At 40.3% G+C, this 12,818-nt stretch overlaps 2 protein-coding genes across 3 annotated transcripts in view; one reads left to right on the top strand and one right to left on the bottom strand.

The window, feature by feature from the left end:
* rgp1 (GP1 homolog, RAB6A GEF complex partner 1) overlaps positions 1-4,795 on the bottom strand; it is a 20,539-nt gene extending 15,744 nt beyond the window's left edge. For both annotated transcript variants that reach the window (XM_008301686.1, XM_008301683.1), the window contains exons 1-3: positions 4,716-4,795; positions 3,600-3,723; positions 2,268-2,354 (exon numbers count right to left, since the gene is read on the bottom strand). In XM_008301686.1, coding sequence (XP_008299908.1) covers positions 2,268-2,294 — 27 coding nt within the window. In that variant the 5' untranslated portion in view covers positions 2,295-2,354; positions 3,600-3,723; positions 4,716-4,795. The remainder of the gene's footprint in view (positions 1-2,267; positions 2,355-3,599; positions 3,724-4,715) is intronic.
* gba2 (glucosidase, beta (bile acid) 2) overlaps positions 1-12,818 on the top strand; it is a 16,425-nt gene extending 3,607 nt beyond the window's left edge. The window contains exons 3-18 of the mRNA XM_008301687.1: positions 1,211-1,302; positions 1,585-1,700; positions 2,524-2,742; positions 3,156-3,395; positions 3,603-3,705; positions 4,724-4,877; positions 5,649-5,774; positions 5,963-6,147; positions 6,376-6,480; positions 6,578-6,685; positions 6,908-7,059; positions 7,214-7,320; positions 9,456-9,598; positions 9,884-9,999; positions 11,006-11,197; positions 11,885-12,818. Coding sequence (XP_008299909.1) covers positions 1,211-1,302; positions 1,585-1,700; positions 2,524-2,742; positions 3,156-3,395; positions 3,603-3,705; positions 4,724-4,877; positions 5,649-5,774; positions 5,963-6,147; positions 6,376-6,480; positions 6,578-6,685; positions 6,908-7,059; positions 7,214-7,320; positions 9,456-9,598; positions 9,884-9,999; positions 11,006-11,197; positions 11,885-12,115 — 2,389 coding nt within the window. The 3' untranslated portion in view covers positions 12,116-12,818. The remainder of the gene's footprint in view (positions 1-1,210; positions 1,303-1,584; positions 1,701-2,523; positions 2,743-3,155; positions 3,396-3,602; positions 3,706-4,723; positions 4,878-5,648; positions 5,775-5,962; positions 6,148-6,375; positions 6,481-6,577; positions 6,686-6,907; positions 7,060-7,213; positions 7,321-9,455; positions 9,599-9,883; positions 10,000-11,005; positions 11,198-11,884) is intronic.

Raw genomic sequence — 12,818 nt, 5'->3', positions numbered from 1 at the left:
CACTCACAAACAGAAACATTGGTTCAAGCTTGCACAGCTTATTGTGTACTTCACAGACAGTCTGATGTAAGCCACTGTACATCTATTTTAGACTACATAACAGAATGTACACATAAACCCTGATGTTGCTAACAATTCTGCCTTGACATCGTTGTCTGTTTTGGCCAATTTGGAGAGAGAATGATCTGTAAAAATGCCAATTGCCCAGTTATCCAAACAGGAAGCAAATTAACTGCCAGGGATTGCAGCACCTGCAAAGAAACTGCTGAGTCAGTGGTTTGTTCAGCAACCTGTCAGCTTGCTGCAAATACTGTATTTTATGGCTATTTTCATTGTGCTGGAGCCTTTCAAAAGCTTCACTTTGCAAATATAAACACCAACAGTTGCTTTCCACTACAAGCATGAGCTAAAAACTGAAGACATGTAGTTAAAGGTAACGAAGGCCATCAGCTTGGCAGCTTGGTCGGTGCTGAACTCATGAGCTGTCTGAAAAGACACCACTGCTCAAGTAAAAACGGCAGCTTTATTTGGCATATTAGCAGAAAATCTCGCATGTCATAGATCAGTGTTCAGAGCATAAAACGATTAATGACTCTGAACCACGGCGCCTCGGGCGTCAGGCTCTGCGAGCTGTTTGAAACCTTTTGTAACGTAGCCTAATTAATATTTGACACCGAGTGCGGCACGGAGACACATGCATGCACACACACAGACACACACTTGCACTGTTAACATCGCTCAGATAAAGTAGACCTGCCTCTTGGGCTGCACTCCCCTCATCTTACAAATACTTCCTTCATGCAATTGCACAATTCCCTCTTCTCTCTCTGCCTGTGTGTGTTTGTGTGTGTGTGTGCAAACTGTCACTGTCGGATCCAGCTTTGGCCGAGAGTGCTTAGGGCCTGGAAACTGCTGTAGCTGCATTTAACAGACTGAAAAGAGAAAAATGAACAAGCGAGAAGAAGAAACATGTTTACTAATTGCACATGTGCGTAGGATGCTCATTTGTAAACTCCTTTGAAAGCTAACATCACTCCTAATCAATAGCCTTGAACACATGACCACAGTTTAAGTGCATGCTGTGTCTGAGCATTTGTTTATGTCCTCACTTGATTTTTGCTGCCCTTAACTTCTTAAACTTTTAAAATTGCGTTTCTTCCACGTTTGACTTGTGAAGTGATCAGAGTGTTGTATGAATGTGTTCACCCAGGTATCTAAAGTGGTGGTACAAGAAGACCCAGGTGGAAAAGAAGGCTCCATTCATTGATATGTTTCGTGCCCAACCCTTGCGGCAAATATATGGTGAGTGTGGATTAACTTGCGACACAGTGTGCTCAACTTGTGACATTTTTTGCTCAATTTAAAAGGTATAAAATAATTAAATTATAGCAAGGCCACTGATTTTGTCAGTGCTTGGTGTAATTTTGATCAATTATTCTGTGTAATCTTACACAAAAAAATTGCCGACTGTGATTTAAGTGCTTGTGTGAAACCTGTCCAGCACCTTGCAGACTTCCCTCTCATATAACTTTATGATCATTTGCTTCATATGTCTCAGTGTTGACACTGTACTATAATTTACAGGTGCTCCACTTGGCGGTATTGGAGGCGGTACCATCACGAGAGGTTGGAGGGGAGAGTTCTGCAGATGGCAACTTAACCCTGGGATGTATCACTACAAAACTGTCACAGCCAACCAGGTATAAAGGATACAGATAGGAGGCAGAAATTCATGTCTCAGTGAAATGAAACTTAGGCTGTTTTCTGTATTTTGGTCTCTTGACATTGTGCACAATGGCTTGTTGACTTATATGATATCAGCAAACAAAGTCCAGCAACCACTCCTAGAGGTGTCTCAATCTAGATTTACAGATAAATAATCACCTGTATCTACACTTCAATGGAGCTGGTTTGGGTGTCATAAACTACCAGAACACCAGCCAATTCCATAGGAACAGTTTGTAATTTTTACTTTTTGCCTGCCTGAATCCTGACAGCAAAACGTCACAACAACATATTTCCAAAGCTGCTAAATTATAGTTAAATACAATTTTCATTTGCTGTAGACATCCACCTGAATGCAGACTTTGGTGTCAGCCACTCTAAAGAGTAAGAACTCACTTTTATAGGTGCTTAACACTTAAACAGGGACATACTGATCTAGAACAGACAAATTCTTCCCCAACAGCAGCCTCAGTACTACTGTGTTTTGACGACATGGTGTGACTCTTTTTGTCCTTGAAAAAAACTTGCCTTCTCCTTCTTACTGTCACTGGCATCTTCTCCTTTTGCATGAAGAAATGATAGCTGGGAGCTTGTTAAGACACATGCACAGATGTTTTCCGGAGGGAATTCTGGGAAATGTGATTGAGAAATGAGATAAGGCAGGTTTAGAAGAAGTAAATTCACACTCTGCACACTTCTGACCTACTGTCTCATCCCCCTGACATGCATATTAATAAAAAGATACAACATTTGCTATATGCTAACGTGTTTTCGCTCACGCTTCTCCTGTTTTCTTAGTTCACAGTGTGTTTACGTCGTGGAGGACAAACTGTTTACCAGCAGGTGCTATCGGTGGAGCGTCCACCCACATTACAAGGCTGGAACTGGGGCTACTGCGGGGAGTATGCCTTCTATCACGCCTTGTATCCTCGTGCCTGGACAGTTTACCACCTGCCAGGACAGAATGTCACTCTAACCTGTCGACAGATTTCCCCAGTCATCCCTCACGATTACCAGGTAACAGACAGTTTTATATGATGCGACATCTTGTCTGTTGTTTGCAGTTGCAACAGGCTTTGAATATTTTACTAACTGCTTTGATTGCTTTGACACCTTTTACCCCTCCACAAGCAAATTTAATCAAACAGTAACTAAAAAAATGTCCTTGAACTTGAAATGTTCAACACAGAGCCCTGTGCAATTCAATTATGATTACAAGTCAGCTAAGACACTGGATGCTTAACTCGTCCAAATTAGGCTGGAAAAAGGTACATAATCATATGGCATTTTAAGTTGAAAGTACAGTCTAAATCTGGCATTTGGACATTTTAGTTCAACCGTTCAATGCTTCACTCACAGTGTATATAGATAAAATACAGTATAGATGGTATATGCTGGTATATAAAGTTAATCCATGTCCTTTCTGTCAGGACTCGAGTCTCCCGGTGGCAGTATTCGTGTGGGACATAGAGAACAAAAATGACTACGCTCTGGACGTCTCCATCATGTTTACTATGGTCAACGGATCAGGACACAAGGACGACAAGAGTGGCGGACACTGGAATGAACCGTTCCACCTGGAGAAGGAGGGGGAGGCGGTGTCCGGGGTCTTGCTACATCACTGCACCACGGTTAACCCTTACACCTTGTGCATCGCAGCCCGAGAGCAGGTTTGATTTGAGTTTATGATTCTAACAGCTTCATGAAGGTTTTCATGTTCAGTAGCTTAGTAAAGCAGGGAATAAACATGGGGTTTGTAACAATAGTCTCTCTTGTCTGGAAGCAGATTTATAATCATAAACTGGTTGAGAAATCTGGGCTGTTTTATAGGCATTAGGTTGTAGATTTACAAAGACTGTGTGTGCATGTTTTACCAGCCTGACAGGGAGGTCAGTCACCAGACAGCGTTCAGTCCAAAGGGAACCTGCAGTGGTTTGTGGAGTGACCTGATCACTGACGGACGGCTGGACTCTCCTACAGGTCAGTGCTTGAAAACATCTATGGAAAGACGAAAGCACATGTTAAAAGCTGCTGTTTGCACAACTTTAAGTCCCTCTTCAGTCAATAAATAAACCCCTAAAAACTCATCTCTGTGTATCCAAGTTAGATATTTTGAAGGTTTTTTTTTCTTCCCACACAGGTAATCGTTTCTCACTTTAAAATGGCTTAGATGTAACTCTACACCATTAATTCCTTTAGAATTTGCAGATCTATGTAGTCCCTCTGTCACCATGCACCTCTCCCCACTCACTCTTAAAAAAATGCCAAGAAGAAAAGAAACTGAACCAAAAAAAGAAACAAAAAACGTATAGCAATGCATCACTTGAGCATTAAAAATGATGTGCAGATTGTTCAACAGAATTTGGTGTAACTTTTTCAAAATGGTTTCAAAGATCAAATTAAAATCCTGACTGAAATTGAAAATGGTCAATTAAGTTAACAAAAAAGCCTTCGCCCCAAGTCAGCTGGGATAGACTCCAGCCTCCCCGCGACCCTAGTGAGGATTAAGCGGTGTATAGATAATGGATGGATGGAAGTTAACAAAAAAAAAATCAGTGTTATAAAGGTCTTTAGAGCCACACAACATAATTGTCTCCAATCCGAGTACAGCCAGCAACTAGTTTCATGTCTTGCCTCATTTTTCTCATGTCTCTGCTGTTGTCTCTCTTAATAAGGTATAAAATGCTCCAAAGACACTTAAAAAAGGTGAACCGAACCCGTTTAATTTGGGGCTTTAAAAGCAATAGCATATGTAGTCTTTTAATTCTACCAACCTACTGGGTCTTTGGGTCCATAATTAAGGACACAAGGTGCACTTTGCAATATTTTCTGTAATTCTATGAGGTAACTACAGTGTTCTCAGTTAATGTGTTTGGTGTTGACTTTGTTTCATAATGTGTTAAAACAATTAAACTAACAGAGTTGCCACACATTGAGAATAGTTTCTGTTTCAGCTTTTCTCAGCGAACTCTTATCCCTCTCTGTCTTACCTCTACAGGCTCCAGTCCGCCAACACCGAAAGGAGAAAAGGTGGCAGCAGCTTTAGCTGTTGGCTGCTCTGTGCCGGCTCAGAGTCGAAACACCCTGGAGTTCTGCCTGTCCTGGGACATGCCTAAAATCACCTTTGGGTCTAGGGAGAGGGAACACATCAGGTACAACAAACACAAAAGAAATACACACGCAGTATGTTGCTTTGTAGAAGGTGGAGATGACATTAAAATGAGCTGAGAAATTCCTCTAAACCTTTTGAGTTTCTATGGTACTGTATTTAGAATATCACCTTTTCTAATACCTGTGGTCGTGTATGGTGATGTTACATTAAAGCATGACACAGCTCAGTATAACATAGTAGATACTGAGTTATCTTCCCCCTGACATCTATGGAATGTGAAGCCGCCCAGTTTCTACTATTGTTCGTTCCACTTCAGCACTGCAACATGCAGGTGTTGTTTCCCTCAAGCTCAGTTTGCTGCCTTGTCATACTCAGGTTGCAGTGCAGGAAAACCACACCAGTGCTACTTTAACTTTGCCAGCTGTGGTTTAGAGAAGTTACTCGCTCAACTTAGTTTCAGATCAGTTTCTACAGCTCAAGAATTTTCTTACATGGATCATTTATAATGACCAAGGCAGAAAAAGTATCAAATATAGCAAAAACAACAACAACAAAAAAAACTGCTGACAGATGATAACTAGACAAGTTTACTTTCAATCTGTATCCTGTTTCGCAGCCTCAAGACAAACCACAGCTGACACACAAACACAATCGTCCCTGAGAACCTCTCTGCTTTTCTGTAACCAAACCTGACCTCTGCCATCGTTGTTAAATTATTGAAGATTTGAAGATATAATGTTTCTTCTTTTTGTTGATGAGCATGTGGGATTTTTGTGCCTTCGCCATCAGTTTGTGGCTTTTCTGTTTGCAGGAGATACGGTCGTTACTTTGGGACCAAAGGGGATGCATCTCCCTCGCTCAGTCACTACGCCCTAACACACTACAAACAATGGGAGAGAAGCATTGAGGAGTGGCAAAACCCCATACTGCAGGACAGGTAGTTCACAGCTCTGATAAAAAGGCACTTCTGTCACTAAACCACACAGACTTTCCACTGGTTAATCATAGACGACAGTATTTTCAAACCACGCATACTTATGTATTTGCCGTCTCTGTTACTGTATTTGACGATCCACGTCAGCAGCTGATCACTGTTTCTACTTTTGCTTGTGTTGTGTGTTGCAGTTCTCTCCCCTCCTGGTATAAGTCGGCCCTGTTTAACGAACTGTACTTTGTGGCGGATGGGGGGACAGTGTGGACGGAGTTATTGGAGGACGCTGATGTCAGTGGTGGCGTGCGCAGCGAGGACGGGGGTCTGCCAGCTCAGCCTGCTGTTGTCAAGGAGTACGGCCGCTTTGCTTACCTAGAAGGTGGGCAAGGAAATGGGTGTTAGCTTTTACGGTTACGTTTTTTTTTCTTTACATGTGCAGACCCTTAATGACTACAGTTCACAGCTAATTATTGGTATGACATGTCTTATATAAACAATAGCTGTATTTAATGTCCAAAAAGTGTGATGTGTACATACGAACAATTAATAAACAGAGAAATGTCTGTGTTAAATAAGGTACTGATGACCCATATTTCTTGTTGCCCAGGTCAGGAGTACAGAATGTACAACACATACGACGTGCACTTCTATGCGTCCTTCGCACTCATCATGCTGTGGCCCAAACTTGCCTTGAGTGTGCAATATGATATTGGTGAGCAAATTCTTAATGTTTTCTCAATTAACTAAGCATAAGTGTTTAATGAGGAGCCATACCAGGCACAGACTTCACAGCATTCATCTCCTCTCAGCTGGCAGTGTGGTTCAGAAGGACCCAACAGAGAGGCTCCATCTGATGAGTGGGCGGTATTCTCCCGTCAAGTCCAAGAATGTGGTGCCTCACGACGTCGGAGACCCAGGTAGGATGAAAGGCAATCGCTGAGTGAAGTGGAGGAGAATGATGATATTTAATTCATGTAAAACCTTACTGAGAGACCGTACTACTGTTAACATTTATTTACTACAAAACATCCAGACGTCAGGACTGCTTTTCTAATGTTTTGATTGATTGACCACCTTTCAGGCAGTCGAGGGTTCAGTGGTGAATACATTTTTATTTCTCTGTCATGAACTGTCTCCAGATGATGAACCTTGGCAAAGAGTGAATGCCTACTTAATCCACGACACTGCAGACTGGAAGGACCTGAACCTCAAGTATGTCCTGCAGGTCTACAGGGACTTTCATCTTACCCAGGACAACCAGTACCTGCAGGACATGTGGCCCATCTGCCAGGTATAACCAATTAAACAGTCTTGATTTTACTAATTTGAGAAATGTATTTGATGCCATTCATAGTAGAGTGGAGTGCTCTGATTTTTTATTTTTTTTTGGTTACTTGTTCAGAATTTTGTCCCACATAAAGGTTTTAATCTGCTTGATCTGTTAGGCAGTGATGGAGTCGGAGTTAAAGTTTGACCTGGATGGAGATGGCCTGATAGAGAACTCTGGATACGCTGACCAGACTTATGATGGTTGGACTGTGACTGGACCAAGGTAAGAGTTTAACAAATGGACAGGATGGGAAAACATGGCAGCCTTCTACACCAGCACAGAAAATATAGAACTTAATTTTAGGACACTGAAGATGTAAGAACAGAAGAATGAAAGAATATAGGATGTGTATTACATTCTCCTTATATAAAAAAACAACTCTAAACACCTCTGACAATGACTTAATAAGTTGTAACATCTTTTTCTTTTAATTTTATACGTCTATTATTTTATTTTAATTGTTTTTTTCTGTAATTTTAGATTAGTGGTACAACTGTCTTTGGTTGCCTCTTTTTTCTTCAAGTTCCTGGCCTCCTCTTTTTCACTTGGCTTAAAGTTAAAATGAGCCCACAGTGGTGTTGTTGTTTTCAGCTTTGCAACTAAATCCATGACACTGATGTGAACAGATGCTGCCCGCAGCCTCGAGATAAACAATTAGTGCCAATAAACCTTGGCAGAAGGAAACTATTGGGAAAGCACATGTAATGACTGAAGCATGACTTTTCTGTTGGTTCCATCCAGCTGTTTTCAAACCAGTTATGCAATTATAATTACAAGTCCTTAACTACTTGAGCACTCCTTAAAAAAGAACCCACTGTACAGTAATTTTATTTACAACTTCAAGTCTGAAGTGGCTGGCAGGGGGAAGGGAGACAGGGAAGGAAATGGAAAAACTGAGTTGTTCACAGCTGCAGTGCTTCTCTAAATGTGAGTCAAGGAGCCGAGGTTGGGATCTGACTCTTCAACAAAGGCTCTGGCTTCCAAAACTTGAAGTTCCTGTTTACGACTTCATCTCGCTGATCTATCGTTTCAACTTGTAAACAGTGGACACAGAGGACTGACAGTACAAAAACTTCACAAACATTGTAAATTAACATTAGCACGGGGATTTAAACACTGGCTCGACTGACTTTACTTGATTTAAGGAATAATAGTGTTTCAGTTTTTTCATTTTTGCATAACCTATTTGAAGCTGGGGTTGGTGGCAGGTTTAAAAGGCATGCTCATTTTTAAAATCTGCAAAACATTACACTATTTATCAGACCTAGAAACTCTAAATACAGAAGGAATCATCAGAGTTTGAAATTTCTCATGGTCCTTGAACTAAATATGCTGGGAAATCTTAATTCAAAATTTAAATAATCAATTATCTATATAGCAAAACAGTTTACATCGAGGGAGACAAGTATAGAAACAAATATAAGAAAAAATATAAGCAGTTAAATATCTATGTAGAGCTGCTGTTTTATCCCAGTACATGTAGCATCTATGGGAAATGTTGTACATGTTGACTGCAGGTTTTTTTCATGTTCTGTAAAATAAATAACCTTTAGAATTAGAATTTTGATTTATGGCATAACAGTTTGGTCATACAGCATCAAGACAATTTTGAGTCGTCTCTACTGCACTTTCAAAACACCCAGACACTGTTTGGCATTCATAGGGTTAAAAGTTGTGTGCTGTTATTGGTTAACTTGTCTTTTCGTCATTAACTTATTGTATGCTCAGGAATGTCTCATCAGGGGGGTTTGACAATACATCTGACATCAGTCCAGTATAGAGGAAAACTGATGTTAGTTTTAGTTTTGGTTTGTTTTGGGGTTTTTTTTCACAATTAATATTAGTGCAACGTGCTTACAGCAGGGTAATTTCTGACTTCCACACTGAATTTTCACACAAATAATTAAGAGATGTCCCAAGTCAGTATCAGTGGCCGACCCAGGCACATTTTACTGGATCAGCCAAAACAAACCATCTTTTCTTCAGTGAGTGCAATTAGACAGTGTTCCTGTAGTTCAATCAATTCCAACTGCTGTTTACTCTCTGTAGTTACTTGTTTCATGTCATTTCATTGGTCACGTTCTTCCATTTAGACTGTGCTTGTGTCATATTAATGATTCAAAAATATTTCTGTAATACTTCAATATTTTGAACAAATATCTTGCATCAGAAAGCCTCTGCAGTTTGTTTGTTTTTTCATTGTGTCAGATGTTTAATCAACGTTCAGACAGATTTAAGAGCTAGTTCTCAAACAATCTTGATCAGTACATCCATACAAATTGTATTAACATCTAGGAGAGAAGTCCAGTTCATAAACACATTCTGACTGGTGTAACATTTTTATTTGTATTTTGCAGTGCATACTGTGGAGGGCTGTGGTTGGCGTCTCTGTGTGTGATGTGTAAAATGGCCAGACTGGTGGACAGCGAGGAGACATACCAGCGTTACAGAGACCTCTTGGACAGAGGCAGTGCTGCTTTTGACAAACTGCTGTGGAACGGCAAGTTCAAACATCCATTTTGTTGAATATGGAAAGTGTTCACTCAGTTGCCCTCAGTCCTGGTTTAAAAAGAGAGAAACTGTGTATTTTAATCAGTGACAGTCAAAAAACAAACTCAATTACTCATTCTCATGCATGGACTGACAACAAATGAAAAAACTAGGAGCTTAGCTAAGTTTGTAGTCATCATGATTTTAGACATGTGTCCACTGTTTTTAGGTAAATAATCTGAGTGAGCTGCTGGAAGGCTTTAACTTCCTCATTTTTTTCACCCATCATGTTTAGGCAAATACTACAACTATGACAGCAGTGGGAGAGACCTTTCTAACAGTGTCATGTCTGACCAGTGTGCTGGCCACTGGTTCCTGCGAGCATCTGGGCTGGGAGACGGAGAATACCAGGCAAGTTAAAAACATCTTTAGGCAAACAGTCCTGAAAACCACAGGTCCCTTTTTTCTAAAAGCTCTGCAAAATGAGAAGACTCTAACTGTAAAGTTCCAGCTGGTCTTTAATAGATGAAGTACGTCCATATTGGGTTTTTAAAAAAGAAAAACAAAAAAAACCCCACATTTAATGCACATTTGTAAGTTTATAATTGTATTTTGGGGGTCTTCTGGAGTATGTTCACATGCTTCATCATGCCATTTTGATGCATTGAAATTTACGGCTATGTTTGAACGACAATATCTCTCTCGCTAAACTCGCCATCAGGCAGGCGTTTTGTGAATGTGTCACATTGTGAGATAGATTAGTGCCAGAAGAAAAACCTGAACTTTAACTAATGCATTTCAGGCATGTTAGGAGCACTGTTTACTGTGACAGAGAATAATTCCCTTTGGCAATGACTTTTTAAGTTTACAGACATGCACAAAAAAGCCATCACACACTAAAGGAGAGGGAAAAACACACCAAGCATACAACGGGGTATTGAAGTTACTACTGATATTTGGGAGTCTAAAGATTTTCTGTGTCCAGTAGACACAACGACATAAACTGTAGTCTTGGGCAGTTAAACTCACATGTATCTGTAACAAAAACTAGAGACATGGTTCTTTTTTTGTTTTATTTTGACAATTCACTGCAAAGTTCATCAACTGATCCCTATTCAGTATTAATATTTTGTCCAGGATACATACTGAGCAGCACATATTGTAGCTACACAATGATGTTAATTCTATATTACACATGCAGAGTAGCAAAATAGCTTTTTGAACACAGAACAGCATCAGATTCATATTTTGAATCTTGTAAATATATTATTATTTGCATGCAGTTCAATGCTTTTTGTTTAAGGTTCCTGATTTAACATCTTCTCTCCTGCAAACCTCCAGAGAGCACAGATACCGGTAAAGTCTCGTTTTTAGGTTGGGATATAACATCAAAGCATCACTTTCTGTGTCCCTCCAGGCTTTTCCTAAAGAGAAGATCCAGACTGCACTAAAATCTGTCTTTGACTTGAATGTAATGAGCTTTGCTGGGGGTCAGATGGGGGCAGTTAATGGCATGCGCCCTGAGGGAGTGCCTGACCGCTCCAGTGTCCAATCAGATGAGGTCTGGATTGGAGTAGTGTATGGACTGGCAGCCACTATGATCTATGAGGTAAATACGTGTGTGTATGTGAATATCTACTTTCCATTTAGGGTGTGAAACTATCAGGTGTATCATACTTATATTTTGCTGCCACTGCAGTATTGGACGAGCCGCGCTTGTTGCACCGATGAACAGTCATTTGGAAAAAGAGGAACAATTCTCATATTTGTTATGGTCATTATTCAAGCAAAACTGCCAAACATTTTCTAAGTCCAGCTCTTCAGTTGATATATAGATATGACGTTTTTTTGTCCTATTGGATAGTCAGTGATATATCTTGAGGTTTTTGGGTACTCGTTAGTGAAAAGTTGCCTTTTCAAGATTTCAGTTTTGGCTTTTTAAAGTTTTTTGAACAGTTTTATTTTACTGTAAAACACAGTTTTTGTCGTGTGTCATATAAGCAGTTGAGGAATTACTCAATAATGTGTATATAACTAACAGCGGACAGGAAATACTCCCTGGAGTCATGCAACTGTCTCCTGATTCCTGCATCTCACATCAATTGCTTCACTTAATTCTCAGCAAGAAAGCGAATAAGCCTATTTCCCAAGAGTTTCTCACTGAACAGTTAAGATGTTTGTTTACGGACACTGCCCTCAAAGCAACTGCATAATAGCTGATAACAAGTGTGTTTTTGTATGACTAGTTGTGCAGACATTGGACATTAAGTGAAATACTGTCTTTTTTTTCCTTCAGGGTATGCGGGAGGAGGGTATGCGCTCAGCAGAGGGTTGCTACCGGACTGTGTGGGAGAGGCTGGGTATGGCCTTCCAGACTCCTGAAGCCTACTGTGAGAAGGGCATCTATCGCTCTCTGGCCTACATGAGGCCTCTGAGTGTTTGGGCCATGCAGCTCGCTCTAAACACTTCACAGAAGAGTCCGACCCCATCAGCTCAAACTGGAGACACAGACACAGCTAGGAACTGAGTGATCAGATGGTGTGAATAAAGAGGTACAACGAGTTCCTCCGAAAGTGACTTCCTCTCTGCAGCTCTCCTGCAGACACCGATCTCATCTGCACTGACTGTGCTCTCTTTGACTGGCTACAGACCCTGAATTTAACTGAATACAGCCCGTTTTGCTCCACATGTTTTGTTATTTGAGGCTAGAGATCAGAAGAGAAGTTTATGCTTGACAAAGTCAGTAGCTATGACGTAGCCATTTAATTTTAGATGAGGACATTTTTCATGAGACTGCGAATCGTCTTGCCGTGTACGGTGTTAGCCAGGCAGTTTCAAAATCATAGCCTGCGTATATTGCTAATTACAAATTGACCTTGTGTTCCAGCAACATATTATGTTTGTACACATGTACACACACATGCAACCACTACATTTCACAGTTCACAATCATGCCAATAATATTTGCATACTAGGAACATGAAGATTTTTTCCTCTATTTAAATTTGAATGCTGGACTAAGTGGTATGTGATGAATGATCCTGGAAATTATGTTGGAAAGAAATATTTTTCCTTTTCTTTCTCTCTTTTTTTTTTTAAAAATAGGCATTTGGTGCCTTGTTGCATGTTGACCTAAATCTACAGTATATAAATGTAGCGGCAACATTTGCTGTTTTATAAAATCCAATATTCCTGACAATCATGCTGAATAAATGACAGAATAAGATTCA

This window comes from Stegastes partitus, unplaced genomic scaffold (assembly GCF_000690725.1).
Source record: "Stegastes partitus isolate 25-593 unplaced genomic scaffold, Stegastes_partitus-1.0.2 Scaffold1698, whole genome shotgun sequence".
Lineage (NCBI taxonomy): Eukaryota > Metazoa > Chordata > Actinopteri > Pomacentridae > Stegastes > Stegastes partitus.
Note: the sequence above shows the minus strand (reverse complement) of the source record. Positions and strands in the feature narration are given on the sequence as shown.